At 39.3% G+C, this 24,598-nt stretch overlaps 2 protein-coding genes across 2 annotated transcripts; both read left to right on the top strand.

Moving 5' to 3' along the window:
- Positions 1 to 3,952: 3,952 nt before the first annotated feature.
- On the top strand, positions 3,953 to 6,779 carry LOC139445179 (carbonic anhydrase 7-like). Its single transcript, XM_071226305.1, has 7 exons — positions 3,953 to 3,980; positions 4,253 to 4,447; positions 4,771 to 4,892; positions 5,260 to 5,355; positions 5,724 to 5,841; positions 6,085 to 6,194; positions 6,672 to 6,779. Exons 1-7 carry the CDS (start codon positions 3,953 to 3,955, stop codon positions 6,777 to 6,779), a joined length of 777 nt encoding a protein of 258 aa, XP_071082406.1.
- Positions 6,780 to 16,603: 9,824 nt separating this feature from the next.
- LOC139445170 (carbonic anhydrase 1-like) lies at positions 16,604 to 23,117 on the top strand. Its single transcript, XM_071226293.1, has 7 exons — positions 16,604 to 16,637; positions 17,314 to 17,508; positions 18,800 to 18,921; positions 19,460 to 19,555; positions 21,780 to 21,894; positions 22,431 to 22,540; positions 22,974 to 23,117. Exons 1-7 carry the CDS (start codon positions 16,610 to 16,612, stop codon positions 23,115 to 23,117), a joined length of 810 nt encoding a protein of 269 aa, XP_071082394.1. The 5' UTR covers positions 16,604 to 16,609.
- The last annotated feature ends 1,481 nt before the right edge of the window (positions 23,118 to 24,598 follow it).

Here is a 24,598-nt window from a genome sequence, read left to right as displayed (position 1 = left end):
GCAGATATTTAAACTTAAGTGTTGGTCTTGAAAAGATCCGAATTACTAGTTATCGATTCCGATCGTTTTAAACATATGTTATTGTACGATGACACACAAATCAGACACCAGTTGTGAAACTAACATTGTCTCCTCCAAAACATTTGCAATAAAACACAGAAAAGGGTAATTTAAAAAGTCCCGAGGATAGAAAACTACTGAAGGGCTTCTTACAGAGTGAACCACATGTACACGATGGGGGATCCTCATTCAAGGCCTACATACATCATCACTGACTTGTGATATCTAGCATGGATTATTATAGGTAATAGCACCGGCTTGTGTCCAATGTCCTAGGACAGTTTAGGCTAGGTAACATTGTCACAAGACAATCCGGCCCAGATATCATTGCCACGAGATACTTCATTCTCGGTGACATTGTCACTGATTCAGTTGGACAGATTACCTCTTCATGAAGATTTATTCACGACAACAATACTCTTTACTTCAAAAATACACAATTGTATCATAAAGTACAAAGACGTTTTATGAAAAAAGTGGATATATTTTAGTCTAGACAGATGTACATATTATTTCATATGGAATCGCCTGCTGTCGATCAACTGGACAAACTAAATATAGACGGCTGCTGCCCTACAGCACTGTGTGTGATTTGTTCAGGTAGGAAAGATGTTTGAAGAGTTATTGTGTGAGTCGGGTTTATCTCTGTTCAAAATCCAGTCACATTGGTCGGCTGACCTCCCGGAATGAACACTTTGAATAGCCCACTTTTATTTGTTTGCTGTACAAATTGTGCTGGTGTAATGTTGTCGCTGTCTGATCTATAGCAATAAAATTGGTCTTGTGGTATCTTTAGACTAACATCAGTTTTAATCATCCACGACGTCTTGAATCTGTTTGTAATACTAACACGTGTGTAAGCGTCTTGTAAAGATAATTCAAACTGGCGCTTACGGATCTCCACACTCTGTGCAACTCCGCGTTTACATTTGGCATATTATATATTCATACTCACTTGTTATCATTCTCAGACCACACAGATATGGCTTACTGTTGATAATTCATTAAAATCATCTATGGTAATAAAGAGCATTCTAAACTCATTTCACATCAAGCTGTTGTCCGTCGTGATTGTACTGCCATTGAATTCCACTATATTGTGTACTCTCATTGTAATTACTTTTTATTGATATACATACCTAGTTAAATATTGAATACGATCGTAATCTGTATACTAGTATCATTTCTTTGTTGTTTCGTGGTTTCACAGTGAATTCTTTTGCGTAACCAGATTTCTGAGTTAACTTACTGTTTGAATTTGGATATGTCGAAACGTAACAATGACAAACGTTCAAATGGGAAAGCTGTTTTACACTTTTAAAAACGGAGAACCTATTTGTTGTATTCTCAGGCAAGGCAGATCACATATTATCATCCAAAACTGCCTCCCACTGGAGATATCGCTTGGATGAGATCAAGCGATATCTACACTGTAGATATCGCTGCAATGAAATTACATCACAATGCTTTGCAGACCATTGTGACGTCACTGGTTACCATGACGTCCCAATCAAATGACATCACTAATGGCTCTGCTACTGAAGCTGTTTGCAGTACTTTTTACACTGAAGACACTGCTAATTACTGTCTACAAATTAAAAAAGTTGAAAGAATGTGTTGGATGATAAATAAAATCTCACCCTCGTGGCTTTTGATATCAAATATATCAACACTCGTTAATAAAAATGGCAAAAATCCTCGGCAAGCCTCGGAATTTTTCCACTTTTATCAACTCGTGTTGATATATTTGATATCAAAAGACACTCGGGTGAGATTCTCTATTTCTTTTAGCTGCGTCCGCCCAGTCCCTGTCTAGTTGAGCTTGGAGATTAGAAACACACACACCATGACGAGATGTTTATGTCTAGAGTATATGATGTGCTGAATGTACAGGTTCTCGAGGATGCATGGGTCGACACGTCCCAGACTCATTTATTTGTTATTTAGTTAATTATATGGTAGCATCAGATGAGGTCGTCTATTTTATACCCTGTAGGACCATGTGTTGGCGCTGAATGTACACGTTCCTGTGGATGTATTGGTCTACACGTCACAACCCGGAATAAATTGTTTCATCCCAGACAAATTTATTCGTTTTTTCATTATCTGTATGGTCGCGTCAGAGGGGCGGGTCTATTATATACCACGTGTAAGCGCTTTTGAAATTGTGTCATGAGCACCTGCTCACTAAATCACAAGTCTCTCAATGACCTTTTGAACAACGTTAGCATTTATTCAAGCCTTTGTGTTTTGAGAGAAATTGATTTGACTAAAAACGAAACGAAATATTGTGTTTTTAAATTGTGGCCACGAACGTCATCAAATTTATGAACAACGATGCAACATACGCTTCACAAACTTACCTACTCTATTGAGTTTATTCTCTGGAAAACAAGAAACGGTGGAGGAGGAAGATAAATCCGTATCACCTCAGCTTCCTGACATGTTGTCCAGTGTCTTCCCTTTTAATACACTTGTGGTATGGCAACTTGACCTTGGAGCGTTCAGTGATCAGATGATCTGATAAAGTATTGGAGTAAATCCCTGTCAGAACTGAAACATTCGCCAGTATAGTAAACATGCTGCCGTATGCTTTTATCGATCAGCATAAAAGCAGATGAATTATGAAAAAGATACTAACCTCAATTTTTATCTCATTTCCACACTTAATAGACGTGTATATCAAAAGGTGTCTGATCCTACACACGTACAATACAGTGACGCATGGTAATTTGTGTTGGTCACATTGGTCATTTGCTGAAGGGGATAGATTTTTGGTCTGAAAACCCTTGATTCCATTGTCCTTCTACTTCACTCTGTCTCTCTTCTTCTTTCTTTGACTCTCTATTTGTTTTTCTCTATATCTCTCTTTGTAACGCCATCTCATCCAAACCCTTGATTCCATTGTCCTTTTACTTCACTTTGTCCCTCTCCTTCTCTCTATGTCTCTCTCGTCCTTCCTTTATCTCGTTAGTCATTTCTTTATCCCACCAGTTCTTTCCTCGTCTCTATGTTTCTTCTATTCTCTTCTTTTTCCTCCCTCTCTCTCTCTCTCTCTCTCTCTCTCTCTCTCTCTCTCTCTCTCTCTCTCTCTCTCTCTCTCTCTCTCTTTGTTTTTCGGCTTCTTTTTTGTCCATATTAATTACTTGCTACATCTTTCTTTATGTCTCATATTTTCCATTGACGTTTTACTTCTTTATTGCACGGCTACCCTTTCCTGTGACTCTCTACTTCTTTCTTTGTTTCTGTTTGTCTCAATTTGTTTGTCTTTCTTAGACTCTATTTTTCCCATTGTCCCTCTACTTCTAATTTTTGCCTCTCTAGTTCTTCCTTTGTCCCTCTATTTCTTTCTTTGTTTCTCCACTTCTGGCTGTTGCGAGGACACATTTTGCTGTACGTAGTTGCTTCATTGGTTTAATTCTCAGAAAACTAACCCAAATTTAAACCTTGATCGGACAACATTGAGTCATCAAAATCAAAATGATATCTTTCTCAGGTCCATATAAAGATCACACTCCCTGATATGACTTCATCACTAATCAAAGCGGGATTATTACCCATTCACAAAGACTGATTTTTCTTTGCAGGGGAATACTTATTTCATAAACAGGGAGAACTGTACCAATGTTCAACATGAACCATATTCAAAACATTCCTCACTAAAATATGTCGAAAAATCTCGTATTTTTGACACATTAAGCGCATAGTAATTACGAACTTAACACGACTATGGTTTCAACTGCTAACCTGCACCAAAATCATGTACCAACCAACAGCAATAAACTACTGATATACCTGCGCATGTGAAGGGGGCGTGGCCTCTGTGTAGCTTAAATAGGAGCCACAAACGCCACACTGTATTCAGTGACTAACACACGTCGTGGACATCATCATGGAATTCGGCTACGGACCTGAGGACGGTAAGGGCTTTAATTGTTTTACTCCTAATCAAAATTCAACAACACATTTTAATATTTTCAGTTGTTTGCTCAAACTATATTCTTTATTATCACTTATAGCTTGCTTCGCTGTATTTGAATACATACACACATAGATGTGAACAGAACATTTCAAAACAATGTAATCATTCGAAATAGTGTGTTTCTTTCAAACCTTAAATTATCACCAAAGTCTGGTTATGGTCACGCTCACACTCATGAGCTACTCTCACGAGTCCTCTCTATTGTTGAAGGACCTACCCACTGGATCCTGACATGCCCCAATGCAGGGGGACACCACCAGTCTCCTATCGACATCGAAACTGAATTGGTTAAATTTGATCACAAACTCCACGAACATCACCTGCACATTGACTTCGAGAAGGAGCATCACCCCGAAGTAAAGAACAATGGACACTCCTTTGAAGTGGAAATAGAGGAACATTCGAGTAAGGGTCTTGTTCATTTTAAAACTGTTTAGGAGGCATGTTAATGTGGATTGAAACCTCGTGTTGTTTCCATTATCTTGGTATAATAATAGTTTCCGTTACAGCTGCTTAACGGTTTGAACCTAAACTCTGCTATGGGTATTCAAAAAGTAATGTTTCCACGTAAATCTAGAAAGTATCTAAATAATCTATCTGTGTTATTGTTCGTGTTATATATATCTTACACAATGACTACTTAATGTCTTCATTTTAAAGCCAGTAAGTATGACCAACATCTGTTTTAGTTTCCTTCCCCTACATGTGTATACTTTATACTATTAAAGCTTTGACTGGTGGAATCCTGGAGAAAGAGGAATACCATTTGAAGCAGTTCCACTTCCACTGGGGAGTCACCGACAACATCGGGTCAGAACATACGGTTGATGGGAAACATCATGCCGCAGAGGTGGGTGGTTCAACAAGCAATCTAATTTGTATCTTGACATAACGGTGAAGAACATGTTTGCGGCAAATGTACCTAGTCTATTGTTAACATGACATGAACGTGGAATCTAAAGGACCTTTTGCAAATGTTTTACATTCAGTTTCACGTCTCTTTAACCACCGGCACGGGGTTGTTCAATGAATTTGCGTGAGTGGCGGGTGCTACTAGTAGAGCAGGATAATTGCCAACATTATTCTGCCTTTTACGCAAGATCTGTTTCGGCAGATAATTCGGTGGCGTTGATTCTGGCGTGCATTACATATTAAATTGCTCTGATAGCAACTGAATAATGTGAAAGATAATAACGACAGTATCAATGATGTTTCAGCTTCATTTCGTGACCTATGACCCCAAGAAATACGGAACATTTAAGGAGGCTGTTTCCCAGAAGAAAGGCCTGGCGGTGCTTGCAGTTTTCATCGAGGTTGTACACTATTTTTTATTATTTTGTTTCCTTTGGCGTTGGTTTCACTATTAAGTACTGTTACCCAAGTAAATCACTCTCCTGAAATAGTGAATAGCTGTTGATAAATGGTCACCTATTTGATACGAAGGTCACAATGTTCACTGTTCAAAGGCTACAAATCTATGGTATTCATGTTTGTATACCAATTCTTTCTTTGCAAAATGTAAGACCTGTCTGAACTTATCTTCAGCAAAGTTGAAAAGATGTAAGCGAAACGTTACATGTTTCGTGAATGACCACATCAAACTTAAACAAATGCCAATTTAACCATTTTAATTCTATAGATCCATGTGCTTTCCATTTTAATTTAGGATTGATCATTTCAGGAAGGAAAACACGAACATAAAGAATTCGAAAAACTGTGCGAACTGATGTCTAAAGTTGAGAAAGCACACACCAGCACTCATATGAAACATGGTTTTCATCTATCTAAACTGCTGCCATGTAAGTTCTTTCGGAAGAATATGGCATGATGTGAGCCAGTGGGTGAGTGAGTGAGTGCATCAGATAAACTTGTGGTTGAAAGCCATGGACCAGACACAAGTCGACTGGGCGAATCTTAAAACTAAGATAATCAACTAGATGCCTATTTCCCCAGGAATACTATGTGTGTAAAGTATCCATGTGTGTGAGTGGCCTTACTGACAATGCTGTCAAAATGTACATTTGATGTCTGTTGTCTTGCAGCTGACACAACAAAGTACTATACCTACCCTGGATCTCTGACCACGCCCCCTTTGTCGGAAAGTGTCACGTGGATAGTAATGGCAGAACCCATTCACGTGTCTGAGCACCAGGTTTGTTCCTTATTTCTACAATCATTTAACAGTTCAGTATCTTCAGTGTTGTATCCGGGAATAAGGTGATGTTGTGTCAGCTGAGTGAAACACGAATTAGTTTCTCAATTAGAACTGATCACTTTCACAGCTCCGTATGTACTTGATGTAAACTCCAACAGTGCTTTGGTTTATTACCAGTGATCCGCAACGTGAGAGTTCTCACTGGCACATTAATCTTACATATCATTCCTTAACTTACAACGCACAATCGTATTCTATTTTGTCAGTGAAACAAATAGTAAGAGACGCCAGAAACTGAAAATAGAAAATTGCTTATGTACAAGTATACAGTATACAAACTGTAAACACATCTTAATCAAAAGTGTTGGTTAGCTGATATCCTTTAATGGGTCATATAGAAAAAAAACTCTGACACGTCACAACCAAACTGGTATCCTTTCGGTGTTGTTTTGAAACTAACCTCCTTGGTTGCAGCTGAAGAGTCTGAGACACCTGAAAGATGCACATGGCGGCCACCTTGAAAACAACTTCCGGCCCACCATGCCTCTTGGAGACAGGGTGGTGAAAGCGTCCTTTAAATGATGCGGTGAATGGATCGAGATGGACATCGGATCGGACCTGTAGTTTATCTGCAGGAACACTAGTTTACTCTATTCACTTCAAGTTTTTAATATAATATTGTCAACCATGTGCCATAGCTAGAATAAACAGCAGAAACTGCACCAGCACTTGTATCTGTGAGAGATGAATGTAGGCGTTGCTGTTTGTAACACTCGGATAAACGTCATTCACCCAGATTCCAATAAATTTGTTGCTAACATAGGCGAAAGCTGGTCACATATTTACAGATAAATACAACTTTAGCTTCTAATAAGAGCAAACGAAGAAGCTGTTTTGAAATGTTTACTATACTATATATTTATTAGAATAATGCCTTGTAGCCATGAGAATAATGTTCAAAATATTAATTATTCATATTTTGTCTTTCTCCTCAAGGAGCACTGACTAAGCTGCTCTATCAGTATTGTCACATGCACAAATAGAAACTTAAGTTAAATAAATACGTCTGCAAAAAACATTGATTTTGTGATTTACTGCGCCGTATCTACGTTTGTTCTATATATATTGTATACAGCGGGTGAGTGAATGTTGTTTCACGCCGCACTGTTACCAAATAATCGCCATAGAAACCAGCATGCGGCAACAATGACGACGATCCGTCAGGGTAGAGTGACAATCAACCACCCAGGCAACATGTAGTAAGAAACATACTAATTTCAAACAAGTCTTAAGGAAACACAAGGAGGTAAACGATAATGTTCTGAATCGGAGGCGCGTGGTTTGCTTTAGCTTTGCCATTGAAACCAGTTGTTAGTTCTGGTAATGGGAGATAACAGTGCTTGATTCTTTAGTTATTTTTGTTCTGTAACGCCTCGCTCAGCAACATTTCAGCTAAATGACGGCGATCTCTAAATAATCGATTACAAATCAGACAGTCCAGTGAATGACTTCCTTTTGATTCATCCATGCAATTGGGATACGTTGACACGCAATCAGCTAAGTCGCAGAACCCGATAACCCCATTCATTTAGACGCCTCTTACGGCAAAGATACGTCGCTGGACACTTCTATCCTACCTACCTTCTATCCTAGAGGGGGCACGGGTGGCCCAGTCGTCTAAGGCGCCGCGATTCGCTGTGCAAAGTTGCGTCCCTTGGGCACGCCAGAAACCTATGATTGTGGGTTCGAATCCCGGTTCGACCCGATTATGTTTCTAGGTTTGTCAGCACCATACCCGTGCTCGTGGGTTTCACCAAGTGGTAAACGTCTGAGACCGATAAGGTAAATATACGATATAAGTGATACTAAAACAATGCCCAGCTATTCCTACAGATAACCTACGGATCTAAAACAGTGCCCAACTATTCCTACAGATAACTTACGGATATACACTACTGCCTAGAAGTACATTCCCCTTACACGCATGGGCAACGCGTTACGCAACCCGTGTGCACCCCGTTCGTCACTCTTTTGACCTATGTAAAGCTGAACCTGGAGGTGGTAACAAGGAGATAACCTTTTGATTTCCTGACGAAAAATGTTAATACGCATTTTATTAGATGTACTTGCTGATGTCTCATTTTTAGATGTGATTTTGTTGGAAAATATGAGTACTGTTGTGGCTTCTACACAATGTTTTGCGATGTTGTTAAGAGAATACATGGTCCTGTTAAATGTTATTGCTATTCAAATGGTGTTTTTTTGTGATTTGACATTAAACGTCTCTAGTCTAGCGACTTTTAGTTATCATGTTTATGAGGTTAGGTGGAGCATTGTTTTTATTGGACCCTAATTACTTTATGATGGTTGGGTCTCTTTCCTACACCTACTGTTTCCTACACCCATCAATATCATAATGAATGGACATAAGTTTATTGTATGGATTATAAAAAGCTCTCACTTAGTATTTGTTTTACATGCATGTAAGATGGGATTAAGGGAGAAAGGAAATATTTTCCTGAACGTTTCCAATAACTAGTGGAGGAAATTGGAAATGGCTGAACCTGTAGTTAGCGTCTTGTTAAAAATGTTAACATTTTTTAACAGTTTAGAAAAAGAGAATATATTTGAAGTGAACTACATTGGAAAATGAGAGAAGAAGTTAATAGTCAATGTTTTTATCATAAAAACTCTCTGTTCAGTAAACAACAGTTGTTATTTTAGTACTTTCAAGAGGAATCCCAAACCTTCTCCTACTCTGTTATGATATATAATGTCAAAGTGAAAGCAAAAAAAACATTATCGTGCAACAAAGCATTTTCCATGGACTTGTTTATTTGTTATTTTGATATACATGTGTTCAGATTGATTGAAAAATATACAATATCAACTATAAATTTCTTCCGTGTGTGAATGCGTGTTATACGTGCAATTGGCTCCCCAGTTCTCATAATGCTTCATATGAAAGCAAAATTGTGTGTTTGATTAACATCATCTCTAATGTCAGTGACTGATTTCAAACCGCAATTCTTGGTGTTACACAGCCAGTGTCCCAACTCTCGTGTATCTACATTAATGTTTCACCCTCGCGATCTAACGTTATAACATTTCATTTCATAGACATCCTCTTATACACAGCAGATGCGTTCTGGACATATTACCTTTCTGCTCCATAGTCTGTACTGTCTTAAAATTGACTTTATTCATCTTCGGATGTTACGTCTAGTACACACAAACAGGACCGTTTAGCCTATATAAGGAATGTAGCAGGCAGTGGATATGCCAGGTGGCTAACTTACTGTTGGTAATATCCGTTTTCTTTTAGCAAATAAGAGGATAGTTAGTAACAAAAATATACGATATACAACGCATATTTGCACAACTACCAGAAAACCTTTCGACACTGACACCGCATCAAACCCCGCGGTAGACTGGACACAATTATGTGCTCACCGATTAGATAACCCCTACCGACAGGGTGGGGATGGTGGTTCAAAGCGAAACAGACAACCCTGTCTGTTGTCTAATAAATGCTGGGCGGTGCCTTTGATCTTGCCTCTAACCATGCATGAAGTAGGAGTAAACGATGATCAGGATGGCCTGGAAATAAACAAGTTTCTTTCTTGTTGCATATCAAGGTACCAATTCATCGGTCACGGGATTTTCTTATGTATATGTGCCCAGTGTATCCATAATTAACTAGCTAGAATGTTTCATATCTACAAAAATGTATATGCGTCAGTGTGGTTTATCAACACATGTATAATACTTATTCACGCTTGGAGTGCCTGACTGAAATTGAACATTATGATAACGTCAGCAGGGATAATAGAGGTCATAAGACGTGGCATATGAAGATCATACATAAAGTTAAAGTTACATAAAGTTGTTTAAGTTACATAGGCAGCAGGCTAGATTATTTACAGCAATACAGTTCAAATATTGTGCGCAATCAAAGAAAACGTCGATTTTTAACACATTTATTTTTGTGCTATAAACGAACTGTGGACTTTGAAGACATTTTCGCTTATTGTAATAACATCAAGGTAAAAATCATATCTTTCTCTCAAATCCATGGGCATAGTTGCTGTCAAACATAAGAACGTAATCAGGACGGTCAGCTTTGACTTGTCATGTGCCTTAAAGTGAGTTTAAACATGCCAAAAGCGATTGACCCTACAATAAAGGGTCATTTACTCCAACGTTCTAACTGTCAATCGTCTTAACAGGACCGTAACGTTTGTTATATATCGACGACCTGTCTCTATGTCTTAAGTTTTTAATCGGTAACTGCGGTCCAAATTTATCAACTTATTCATCTACTGTTGCAAACTTGACTGATTTGTTTACACAATTAAAAATTCTAATTGATCATGCACTACTGAGGCAGTCAAGTACCTGTATAAGAAATACAAAAGCTGCCATGTTACATGTAGTCCCAAAAGCTGGCAATTATTTCGCCGCAACATAACTGAAAAAATGCTGATGTGACGTGACATATAAACTTACCCACAGACAATACATTTTCCCAGATTTTATCAAAGTTTTATTTACAATTTGAAAAACTATAATAAAATGACTATTAAAATTCATCATCACTTTTCAAGTTTACTAAAATGTCACCAGTTGGAAGATGTCACAGATAAACAAGGATTCTAACTAAGTTTGATCGTCACAGGTTTATCCCAAATTTGCCAGCACAATGCAGATGATTATCAGTTACTGTGAGTGAGCATGGTTTTACGCCGAGTGAAAAAAGACGAGGTGCCAGCCTACACTGGAAATGCTGTATGCTGCATGTCCAGCCTCCATTCGCGATTCCGAGCCTTGCGCATAACCATTGTCATGACCTGGTTGAGTGACTTACTTCCATCAACGTGAAAGGATTACCCACAGAGAAATAAAGGATTAAAATACTAAAGATATCCTATCCAAATGGTATAATTACTCACAACCAATTTCCTCTAATAGTAAACTGTCACCTTTGGTATCCCCAACAATACTCACCATGGTCATTGGGCAAATGTAAAAATCACAAACCCTAGCGAGATCCTGTCTACATGGTCATACCCGGTGATTGTAAAGATCTAAAATTCTATCAACAGTGAGACAAAATGGCTGTTCATATTCATTTCCAATATCCTCTTAGAATTAGTGATAAATGTTAAGTCCCACACAAAACTTTCTCTTAATAATTCTACAAAATACCAAACAGAAAGTGGGGTGTGGGAAAATGGGACATATTCCTACGTGAAATAATAAGACATAAGCAGTGATGACTGTTCTATCATAATTGTACTATCTAAAGCATAAATTTGGCGAACGAAAAACGTTAAGAGTATTTGCAGTCACCCTGAATGACTCACGTGGGCAAAACTTAAAACGAATATGTGCGCAATCCACAAACAATCACTTCATTAATGGCGATCATTTACCAACCCGCGACAATCGTGTCAACTCGGGGATTCCCCTAGCAATAAACCTCGCTTCTAAACTCACTACTGTTCTACTGTCGGGTAGCCACAATGGCTAGACTGGACCCTAGTGGAATGGTTCATGCCATAAAAGTCCAGCAACCTAACACTAATTAAGACGGGCCGACCTTGTGTTTATGGTCTGGTGAACACAGGTCAATGGCCGCTCATTAACTCAAGATTCACATCTCACTGTTTTGATTTATCTCACTATCCATTTGATATATTTTCCAACTTCAACTGAAGCCCGATCCCGTGTTACACGCATGGCACACGCGTTCTCAACGCGTGTTATGGGAATGAACTTTTCGGCAGTAGTGTAAAACAATGCGCAACAATTCCCAAAGATAACGTACGGATCTAAAACAATGCCCAACTATTCCTACCGATAACGCACGGATCTAAAACAATGCCCAACTATTCCTACAGATAACGTACGGATCTAACACAATGCCCAACTATTCCAATTAAGTGTGGTTCGAATCTTAATGTCGATTATAGAGTTCAACAAATGACAACACCACTCTATATACAACTATGTCGTGCATATTGTTCTATAATTAACAATATTAGTGCATACAATGTTGTTTGTTTGTTGTTTAACGCCGCAATATTCCAGCTATATGACGGCGGTCTATATACAATGTACAAGTTTAATATCGACCATTATGTTCCACAACCATATTAACACAAAAACCATATACATCATAGTCCAGTCATTGGATTGTAATATTCTTAAATGTAAATTGTATCATTGTATGGTTCATTTAAAGACAGCGATGTTAAGGTGCCACACAACGAACGGTTGGGGAGAATACATCGTCTAAATCTAACTTGACATTTAAAATTCTCGTGATAGAAGCCTCAGTAAGACCAGACATCAGCGGATAGCACGTCACTATCTGCACCCACCCACCAAATTAAGGATAGTTTTATCTAGTTTTATTCATGACATGCGTATTGATAGTACATAACAGGTGATACTACCCTTACATCAGTCCTCATATCCGTGACATACACCTGTTCGATGTCATTACAGACTTGTGCCACAAGTGCATGTATATTAATGACTTGTTACATACCCTGTAGAGGAAAGACGTACTGTCGAGGCTGTCGAGGCTGAATGATTAATTGGAACAAATATATTGGCACATTGTCCCCTGTTGCTTGTACCTCTACGGACTAAAGCCGGTTTCATAGTGCTAGCCAATCATGCCCAAGTTTAACATGGAAGCCTCACTCAGATGTCGTATTCTCCGAGCTAACCTGTACTTGTTTCATCCCATTTGTGTAGATCGCCAGGCAGTGTATATTTCCCATTTTGTTGTCTACTGATAGCATTCGTCTTAAAATACATTCACGTTTTGTTCCCTTTTGAGATAGGTATCGTGATGTCACAGAGAGGTTGACATCCTCGTTTACTCGAGTATTTTGTTTATAAGATTCATCCTACTTCAGGACGTGATGAAAACACCATCTGCAGTACGATAACACTTTGATAAAACACTTTGTGAGTAATTGATACGTCTACAATTTGTAATTCAAACCTCTTTTGCTGAATTGAATCCTTTACAATTTGCTGTCATTAAATCCTCTCCACTTTGCTGTAATGTGAGGCACAGAGACATCGGGAGATGCTGTGTTAGATCCTGTTTACAGGCGAATGGAGCTTGCTTTATGAGGTATGCGAGTGACGTTTGGAGGTGTTTTGTGTTACAAGCCTTAACTGTGTTCAGTAAATCACGCTTCTGTTGAAGACCCACTCAGTGGGTTACTGGGACAAGACGAATGTGAAACTGAAAGTATGTCAATACTGACGTCAAGGATGCGGTGACGCAGGGATTCGAACTACTCTTAAAAGGGACAAAAGATCGAGACTATATTTAGATAGGACTTATATACAATGTCACTCAACCTAACATTTCACAACTATTTAAAGTAAACGGGTACTTAAGTCTGGTATCTGAAACCACCATTTTCTCTCCCTTAACTCAGAAAAAACAACAGGAATAGTATTCAAACATAAAAACATGAAACCCGCCTCCCAATCCTCCAGCTAAACAATCAAACAATCAAATTTCAAAAACAAACCAAATTCTTAGGACTTATTTTCGATGAACATCTCACCTGGGATGCTCAAATCCAAAACCTAACAACTAAATGCAGTAAAGACCTAAACACCCTAAGATGCCTAACTGGCTCTAACTGGGGAGCCTCCAAAGATACCCTCCTCTCTCTCTACATATCCCTAATTAGATCAAAACTAGACTACGGCTGCGCCATATACAACACCCTAAACAACTCTCTATCTAAAAAACTTGACTCAATACAATATCAGGCACTCAAACTCATTACACGCACCCAACATGGCACCTCCTACACCTCACTTCAGGCCTTAACAGGAGAAATGCCACTAAGTCTACGCAGGGAACAGCTAAGCTTAAATTTCTGGGCCGTGTCCCAATCAAACCCTCTCATCCAAAACTTAATAAACCAAAACATCAGCCCTAAAAACCAAGCTCTAGCTCGTAAACACCCCTTACTTACCACAATATCCCAAAGAATAACAAACTACCTAAATGAAAACCAAATTAAAAATCTTAAACAAAACTGCAAACAATCAAATATCTTCACCCCTAAACTTAAAATACTCAAAATAGACACAACACTAGCTAGCCAAATAAATAAACAAACCGACCCAAACATAGCTAAAACTACCACACTAGCATACATACACAAAAATTGGCCAAATTGATGTCACATTTACACGGACGAATCCTCAGATCTGACCTCCAAACACACGGGTTTCGGAGTCCATACCACACAACCAACTAAAACCACACAATCCTTCCGACTCCCAAATAACCAATCAATATTCACGGCAGAACTAATGGGCATGGCCTCAGCCCTCCACAATCAATTTCCAAAAACCAAAATAAAATCCTAATACCTACCGACTCCCTAAGTGGACTGCAAGCCCTCCAAAAACCAACCTAAATTAATAAATCAAATACTTAAAAGCTCCAACGACCTAACTAAGGCAGGCAAACAAATAACCTTCTTGTGGATACCCGCCCACGTAGGAATATACGGTAATGAAAACGCCGATAAAGCAGCTAAACTATCCCTCAAAATCCCAGAAATAAGCTTAAACTTACCCATCTCAAAATCAGAAATTAAAAGTGTAAACAAGCAAAAAATCACAAAAATGGCATAACCTATATCTAAACTCAAATAGCCAAATCAAAAAAGTGCTCAGCAAACCACTAACCAAACTAAAAATTCTCCATCCATCAAAAAAAATCGACAGAGTAATCACTAAACTCCAAACAGGACACACCAACCTAAATCACCACCTAAAAAAAATAAAAAAACACACTACAGGTAACTGCCCACATTGCAAACAACTAGAAACCCCAGAACACGCACTCATCCACTGCACACACTACCTCACACATCGAACCGCATTACAAACCACCCTCAATCTAAACAAGGCTCTCACTCTAGAAGCAATACTAAACCCACAAAATAAACTAGAAAACTTCAAGGCCTTAGGCGTATTCTTAATCAAAACGGAACTAATAAAACGCATCTAAAAACATAAAAACCTACCAAATCAAAATCACATAAACAAACAAACATCCACCAAACCCAGCTCCCTTAGTTCTCCTCCCCAACCCCATCGGCATCTATTCCAAATCTCAAAATTCCCAAATTCTATATAAGCAACCCCTAAAGCCCCCTCTTGGGTTGCACAGACCACCTTCGCCCCTTTCGGAAACACATTAAATGGCCTGGCCGGGCCCATGTACGAAATACGCATCAGTCGGAAAGCGCACGTTAAATCTCCAAAGTAAGTAAGTAAGTAAGTAAGTACCACCATTTAGACAGAGCAGCTGTGTATATATAAATTAGTGAGTGAGTGAGTAAGTTGGGTTTAACGCCGCTTTTAACAGTATTCCAGTCATATCAAGGCGTGTCAGCTAAATGTGAGAGGAAAGCCCGAAGTGATGCAGGTCTCAGACGTTTACCACTTCGGTGAAACCCACGAGCACGGGTATGGTGCTGACAAACCTAGAAACGTATTTGGGGCGAACCGGGACTCGAACCCACAATCATAGGTTTCTGGCGTGCAACTCTGCACAGCGAGAGAGGGAGAGAGAGATTATATGTATATATATATATATATATATATATATATATATATATATATAGAGAGAGAGAGAGAGAGAGAGAGAGAGAGAGAGAGATTATATGTGTATAGAGAGAGAGATGAGAGAGATAGAGAGATTGTATATATGTATATATATATATATATTTATAGAGAGAGAGAGAGAGACAGTGAGAGAGAAAGAAAGAGAGAGAGATTAGATTATATGTGTATATATATAGAGAGAGATGAGAAAGAGATTATATGTATATATAGAGAGAGAGAGATGAGAGAGAGGGGTTGTGGCAGTGACTGGTTGTGACTGAATTCAATTAATTCAATTAAGTTTTGTTTAGTTCGGATAATCATTTCGGTCTTGTATGTATTGATTTTTCTGGCCATTGGTTACAGAATTTCTAAATTCCAGCAAACATCTATGTTAATCGAAGAGAAGCAACCTCTTGTTGATGAGACTTCGTCATGGTATGAATGATTCCCTAGGGCGTGGGATAAGTGCTGCGCGCGTTTTCGTACACGCCCCAGAAGGCAATGTTCAATTGAGCTGAACATACTGTCCTATTTCTTGTCCCATCAACTCAACCGCGGGGGTTCGCCCATCCTTTCTTGCATCACTCTCGTGACATGATACTCCCGTTGACAAAGTCAGACGTCCCTAAACGCGAACTACGTGAACGTGGGTTGTTTATAATCAACGATGGTATGGTTAAATAGAAGCCGTTAGCGACGTCCCTTTAGTCAACTACTACGCGCGTACTGACAACGTGACCATGAGCTGGGGATACAGTGAAGCTGATGGTGAGCATGTCTGAGAGTTATTTCACGAAATAATTTGACTAATGTCACTTATATGAGCGGTTATACTGAGAAGGTGATCCGACATTACCTACGAAAAGGAAATAAGTGAGCAATCAGTGGTATTAATTATTGTATCCTTGTTGTATGCAATGGTTATTATATATTTCATACATAAGAATAACAGATATACTGTTTTGAATTTTAAGCTGTGTGATATCAAAATATATAATATTTTGAGATATGATGTTACAACAAGCAGTTAGAACATACGAGTGGAGATGTTCCGTCAAAGTTTTATAACAGGTGCCGCGAGGTGAGGTGACCTGAGGTGAAGTTACATGGCGTTTAACGCCGCGTTCAAGATTATTTTCACTTTGGAAAATAAGATGCCAACTTTTTTATACTCTGGGGCCTTGGATTTTGTTTTAGACACAACATATTTTACATTCAGCGTTTCAATACGTTTTGTTCTCTGACAGGAGAAACCAAATAGGCTTCTTGGGACCCGCGACTCATTAGCTCCGGACTTTCAACATGTAGAGTGAAACGAATGCTTAAAACTATTTTCAAACTCTTCCGGAATTTTTTAAATTCTTTTCACCTTTCACCCACATCCGTATCCATATAAGTTATCCATGCGAGGTTTTCAACACTCCCCTCTGCCATTCCCTTTCAGGGCCTTTACACTGGGTCCTGTACTACGAGGCCGCCGCCGGACCACACCAGTCGCCTATTGATATTAAAACTGCAACGACTGAATATGACCCGCAACTCGGCTACCATCCCCTGAGAATTGAGCACACTCGGCAATACGATCTGGAGGTCGAGAACAATGGACACTCTTTCCAAGCAGATGTGGACGAGTCCTCTAGTAAGTAGTTTTATTCACGACAGCAATGTTAAGTTAAATACTTCCTGACAGATTAGGCTGGGGTTGCACGACCGTCCTTTCACCGTATTATAATACTGTTGACCGAGACGAAGGCGCCGAAACAGGAGTTACGTTCCTGTGGCTGTGACCGTGAGCTGGAATCCCAGATTCGTCCTGATGATGGTGCTTGAGTTCTCAGCGCTTTGTCAGTGGTCATGGGTTTTACCATTTATAATTTCACTTTGAGTTGTTCTTCCACAATAAGCTGACACGCCATTAGATATGTGAAGTATACAAGCAGTGTTGCTGTCTACTGTGGCACCCAGGCGCGGTCGGGTAGCCTAGTGGTTAAAGGTTCGCTCGTCACGCCGTTAGTCGCCTCTTACGACAAGCATGGGTTCCTGCAGACCTGTTAGTCATTCATGGAACGCGGAGACGGCGTAGCATTTTGGTAAAGCGTTCGCTCGTAGCGCCGAAGGCCCGGGTTCGATTCCCCACATGGGTACAATGTGTGAAGTCTGCTGTGATTTCTGGTGTCTCCTGCCGTGATATTGCTGGAATACTGCAAAGAAGGCGGCGTAAAACCATACTCACTCACTCAGTCCGTGGCATTACAACACAACAACCATGTCAAGGCTATCGACAGAAGAGAGAGAGAAAGGGTAAGATTCACATGGGAACTACACACAACCACGTGTCACGATTTGTCACAACAATCACCAGAATGATGACCCGTTACACACTGGCCATACCGCGAAAAGGCCCAGGAGAGGAAGACCATCTGTCACGACTTCCAACGAAGACAGCATCTACACGTCATAAACTTGAGGAAGACTACGGCAACATGGTATTCGTGCCCCCAGACCGTACAGCGGAACAGCCTTGAAGTCTCAACGTCGACCTCTAAGATTAAGATGGCCACGGTCAGTCAGCCCTTTGGCAGAACAGACACTGAGAACGGGTACTCGATTCCAACTCTTCAGTCAGCAGAATGCGTATTCACCGTCGGCGTTATTGCATGCAGGAGGTCGTGGCATTCGGCTGTGGTAGCGTCATGGTTTGGGTGGTATCTGTGCACAAACGAAGGCGGATCTCGTGGCAATAACACTTATCTTTTCTCAACTGTTATATTTCATATTTTGATAATCGTAATATCCTGTTTCGTATAGTTTCTTTTGCCTGTCAGTGTATAGGAAAATTGGTTTGGTTTTGGCTCTGTTAATTTTTGTTCGTTTCTTCAGTTTCTTGCATATTTGTTCATTTGTTCTAATGCACATATTTTTGAAAACAGCTATAAGTGGTGGCCCGCTTGGTGATGCGAAATATCATCTGAAACAGTTCCATTTCCATTGGGGAAGCAGCGACCTGAAGGGCTCGGAGCATAAAGTGGACGGCAAACAATATTCTGCAGAGGTATGTACGTAGTTCAGCCAGCAGCTTACTAACACCTGAAACATGTTTCTATAGTGCTTACCCTGCGACTGATTATATGAGACCAATTACAGTGAATGTTCTCATGATTCGTAAGCCCATTCGAGTGTTTAAGGAAACACGTCAAGATCCGGGTTGGATCTACGGCAACCTATGCTTGTCGTAAGAGGCGACTAGCGGGATCGGGTGGTCAGACTCACTGACTTTGTTGATGAACGTCATCGTTTCCCAATGGCGATGATCGATGCTCATGATGTCAATCACTGGATTGTCTGGTCGCAACCCGATTATTTACAGAACACTGTCATACAGCTGGAATGATATTGCATGTGGCATTAAACAACAACAAAAAACCGACACAAATCGCGTGCGTAAGGATTTGTACCTCTTTGGCCTTCAACTCGTTGTAGTACATAAAGCAGACATTTGTACATATTTTCGGCTTGATATTTAATTTAGCTTTCCATTTGCGTCATGTCAATAGTTGGAGATAATTATATGGCAATACATGATTTTTCAGCTACATTTTGTTCACTGGAATGCTACAAAATACTCCACCTTTGACGATGCCGCAGACAAAGAGGATGGTCTAGCTGTGCTTGGAGTTTTCATAAAGGTTTGCGTTATATTATTTCTCAGAACCGCCTCCATGGATCGCCTCCTCAGACCGGAGAGCGGAGGGTCGGTTGTTCGATCCCCTAGCTGCGTCATACGTCGAAAGATGATACTTGTTTTTCGGCATTGAGGGGAAAAAACAAGGACTGGCCGGCAGGAGTCAGTATAATGTGTCCGCACGTTTCTACGTCGCAATATGGGTGATATATTGAACGTGACAATCACCATATTTCACCTTACTCTACCTACATACCTTTCTGTTTAAATATACCAGAGGTTCAGTTTACGGTAGGCGCCTAGCATGTGTTTTGTTGTAGACTGAGCGGTGATTCGCGATGACTTGGTGAATTACGACTGGTACAGGTTGCCTTGGATCTGCTTTTATTCACGTGCTCCCAACGGGGCAAGTAATATGTGAGCAGTCATACATCTATATACCAGGATATCCGAGTTTAAAAAGGGAGAATTTTATGTTCTTTTTCGTAAGAGAGCAAACCTTTGTGCATGTTCAATAGGTGTGCAACTGTTTACCTTGTACAGTGTAAACCATGAATAATGTCTTCTAGATGAACATAAAGCTTCCAAGCTACACATGCCGTGTTGAGTAAATTGCATTTCAAATAAATACTATACACATGCAGAGACAGATCCGGTATTTTGAAAAAGGTTTGCACATCATACGTACGTCACGAGGGCGCAGTTAACATGTAAGATATCCGTGCACATGTTAGATACATCTACTTTGTCACAACAACTCGAAAGTTTCAGTCAGAGGGTAACAATGCTCGGTAACACTGTTCCAGCAAGTTCACACATTCAAATCCCACTTTGTATTTGCTGAATATGAATAAATGTCCATTTACAGGATAATGAATTACAGTAAACTACGGTTATAACGAACTCAAAGGGACCACTAATTTTAGTTCGTTATAACCGTAGTTCGTTATAAGCATATACGCAGCATATATACAACAAATGGCCGGGACTAAAAAATAAGTTCGTTATATCGGTCAGTTCGTTATAAGCGTGTTCGTTATAACCGTAGTTTATTGTACCTGCGTTTCTCTCAGTTTAGCACATAGCCTTTTTAAGAACACCTGGTGTCATCGCAGATTTTCGGGGATCTAGTCATATACGTTTCACCTATTTTGCCTTTTGCGCCCAATGGCATCTGTTTTGTCGGATAACTGGTTATTTTCTGGCGTTGACGTTTTATATTTACACTGTCCAGTAAACTACGGTTATAACGAACACGCTTATAACGAACTGACCGATATAACGAACTTATTGTTAGTCCCGGCCATTTGTTGTATATATGCTGTATATGCATATGCTTATAACGATCTACGGTTATAACGAACTAAAATTAGTGGTCCCTTTGAGTTCGTTATAACCGTAGTTTACTGTATAGACATATATTATAAAGGGCGTAAGATCGTGGAGCTTTGCCCTTCCAGATCCGATCAACTTTTGAAAAGGGATACTGATATCCACGCCATTATTATTCATATGTACATTTTAGTCAAAAACAGTAAGCAAAGATTATCTGTAAATAATCACTTGGCGTCCATAATGGAAAGGAAACAAAGGCAAAAGAACAAATGCTTAGCTTCTGGAACCTTCGTATGTCTTTCCATGCTTGTAGAAGAATGTATTATTTTTGATACCTTGGATATGACACAAAGGTTTAAACAATTACTTTGTAGAAAGCCCTGATATGTAATAGAGATCTGCTACATTCAATCACCGTCACTATGGTTACTAAATTGTTTGATAGGCATTACTTAGAATCTGTTATCAATAAAATTGTGTTTACCTTGGCTATTGTTACGGTTATGAACACACAATGCCATTAATAAAGTGGTCAAATGTAACACATGTTATATTTAATAATAAGTACGAGAATCTGTATTTTACTGAGAAAGTTTTATTCCAAATATAACATTTGTCACATGGCTAGGTTAGGTTAGGTTAGGTTAGGTTAGGTTAGAGGTTCGTCCCTTTGCCACGCCAGACACTTAAGCTCGTGGGTTAGAATCCCGGTACACCCCGAATATGTTTCTAGGTGTGTCAGCACCATGCCCGTGCTCGTGGGTTTCACCAAAGTGGTAAAGGTCTAAGACCTGCATAACTTTGTGCTTTCCTCCCACATCAACTAGAATACTCTTCAAAGCGGCCGCTCGTTAAATCCAAGACACTTACACATTGATAAAATCTAATCTCAGGTTGGCCAAGCAAATGAAGAATTTAAGAAACTGACGGATGTGATGCATGAGGTCCACAACCCGCACACGACGACCCACGTCAAGACCATGTTCGACTCCCGCTATCTGCTCCCAGGTAAGAACAGTTGACACACATGCTTTCGTGAAACATGGATGTGAAAATAGCATTGCCTCATTTCAGTTACCATTTTGTTCATTTTGATTTACAGGAGGGGTCATTTATTAATGTCACAACTGAAGTACATAATCAAATATATACAATGGCAAGATATTTGAAAAGAAATTCACCTTGCGCTACTATTTATAAACATTGGACAACGTTTCCAAAACTTGGATCTGGCATAAGACGTACCACCTCCCCTAGCAGAAATGATCAGTGCTTAAAGTGTTTGCAACACCTGGCGCCAGCACTGGTTTTCATTTAATTTTCATCACAACTTTCACTTTTGAACCCAATGATATCTGTTTGCCAGACACTCGAGATTGATTATCTCTGGCCTTGACCTTTTGGATTTACCCATGTACAATGATAAATATCACAGTGATGTTATTATAATATTATAACAATCCCGTAACTATAACAACCAAACCAAGACACGTGACTATATAATGCTGCGGGGAAGGTAGTTCTCAGTGTCTGCTTTGTTATAGGTAATGTTGACAAGTACTGGACATACCCTGGGTCCCTGACCACGCCCCCCTGCTATGAAAGTGTCACGTGGATCCTCCTGGAGGAGGCTATCTGCTTATCTCATACCCAGGTGTGTTTATGATCATGATCTGTTGAGATGTAATTGCTACACCTCACATCAAACTATCATAATATACTACGTCCTCTGTCATAACATTTTCGGTGCTTCAATTTTCCGAACATGTATTAAGAATATCTCAAATTGGTGGGTGTTTCAATTTGAAAGGAAACATCTGAAAACATCTCCCAATCACAGAATCCTCCCAGAAACCATATTTGGCGTCCAATCTAGATCTATGCATAATAATTCCAAATGATGGCTATCTCTTTATCAAGGTGTATGACAAACGTGAGGCATCAAACCAAACACCCACTCACTCACTCACTACTAGATGCTCAACACCTAGTGTCATGTAACTTCTGTGATAGTTAGGTGCCAGCTACCTTTTCTAAAAACAAAGCAATCACAAACTGACAATAACAATAATACTTGCTCGTTTCAGTTGATGCATCTCAGACACCTCATTGGTGGTTACCATGGTGACAGCCATGGTGGTTACCACGAAGATAATATTCTAAACAACGTCCGGACCATTAACCCTTTAGGAGACAGGGTTGTCAAGGCGTCATTCCCGACCAAGACGTGAATGTGAAAGGCATCGAAAAGATATATGCATTATATATGAAGATGCGTGTACACTCTTCTTCACTCAAAATTCAGGGATATGTTGTATAGTCTTTCTTTTATCTGTATGTGGCCATTTGCAATATCATTAAAATTAGATCATCCCATTAGAGGTCACGTCAGAACGACATTTCATCCGACCAATCAGAGTGTTGCTTACCAGATGAGGAAATGTGTTTTCTAATCATACAACCTCGAAACATGTAACAGGGGATATTCCGAACGATAGTTGAGGCTTTACGACTGAATCCATACAATCTAGGCCATCTATAGCCATTCCAGAATGTGAGTTGTGTTCAGGTTTCAAATATTTAATCGCGAATTTGTCAAAATATGTTTGGAAGCGTCGTCGCCAGTTTGAAATGTGTGGTGTAAAGCACGAGAAAGCTACATTCTGATTGGCTAATGTCGAGTCTTTTATCAGTCATTCCATTGGTCGGTCAAAGTTCGGTAAAGGTCGTTCTGATGTGATCCGTAAAGGGATGTCCGCTGATCTTTATGTAGCGGTAGATCTTATTTTAATTAGATTGGGTCTATAGCTTGTTCAAAACAAATCTACCTTTTTTATTGTAAATATTATAGCCACGTTCATGCGTGGTTTGGAGACGTGAACAGAGAGTGTGGACATTACGAACAATACTCAAGCATCAAGTCTTGACAATTGATTTGTGTATTCATTATTGTATACCACTCAAAAGAAGTTAGAGAACACCATTTTTTCAATTGAATTTAACTCATCAGTAGTGGCACTAAATATAGTGAAAAATATATGAAAAACATGCGTTCTTTGATGGGATGCCCTCTGAGGTGTTTTGTGTCTGAATATTATAATCAGACACTTTCCCCCATAATGGAATACATTCACAAAATATGTAGACATGATCAATATCATAAAGTGTTTGCTATCTATTATATATTGAAGCCAAAAGCATGTTATGATATGTTGAAATGACGGGATGAAAACGAAGCCACAACTGGGTAACGCATGTTTGTTTGATGCTAATAGAAACCGGATTTACGTATGTTTGGATCGCACAGGAGTGTGGCAGCATATCAAATTATATACAATGTTTTAACTTTTAAGCAAAGGTGTTAAAACATAGCATTTCAGAATTGGCATGCTAATATTATTTCTTCATCATTTCTAAACAGTGATTCCACATATGTCTGTACTCGAACGAGAGAAATATTTTATGGAGTAATGTACAAACAAATATCTTATCGGCATAATATTTAAATTCTGATGTTTAAGTCATAAGTTGGGTATTCAACACTTTCCTTACAAAGTCAAAGTCAATACTGATTTACTTTAGTGCAAGAAATGTAATCATAATATTATTGAAGATAAATACCATTTCCTTTTAGTTTTTCCATTTTATATGGAAAACAGAAAGCTCTACATCCCAAGCTAGTATTACAAGTATCCACCACGAGCAAAATTAG

The sequence above is a fragment of the Haliotis cracherodii genome, unplaced genomic scaffold, assembly GCF_022045235.1.
Source record: "Haliotis cracherodii isolate W230 unplaced genomic scaffold, xgHalCrac1.p SCAF_10, whole genome shotgun sequence".
In the NCBI taxonomy this organism is placed as follows: Eukaryota; Metazoa; Mollusca; class Gastropoda; order Lepetellida; family Haliotidae; genus Haliotis; species Haliotis cracherodii.
Note: the sequence above shows the minus strand (reverse complement) of the source record. Positions and strands in the feature narration are given on the sequence as shown.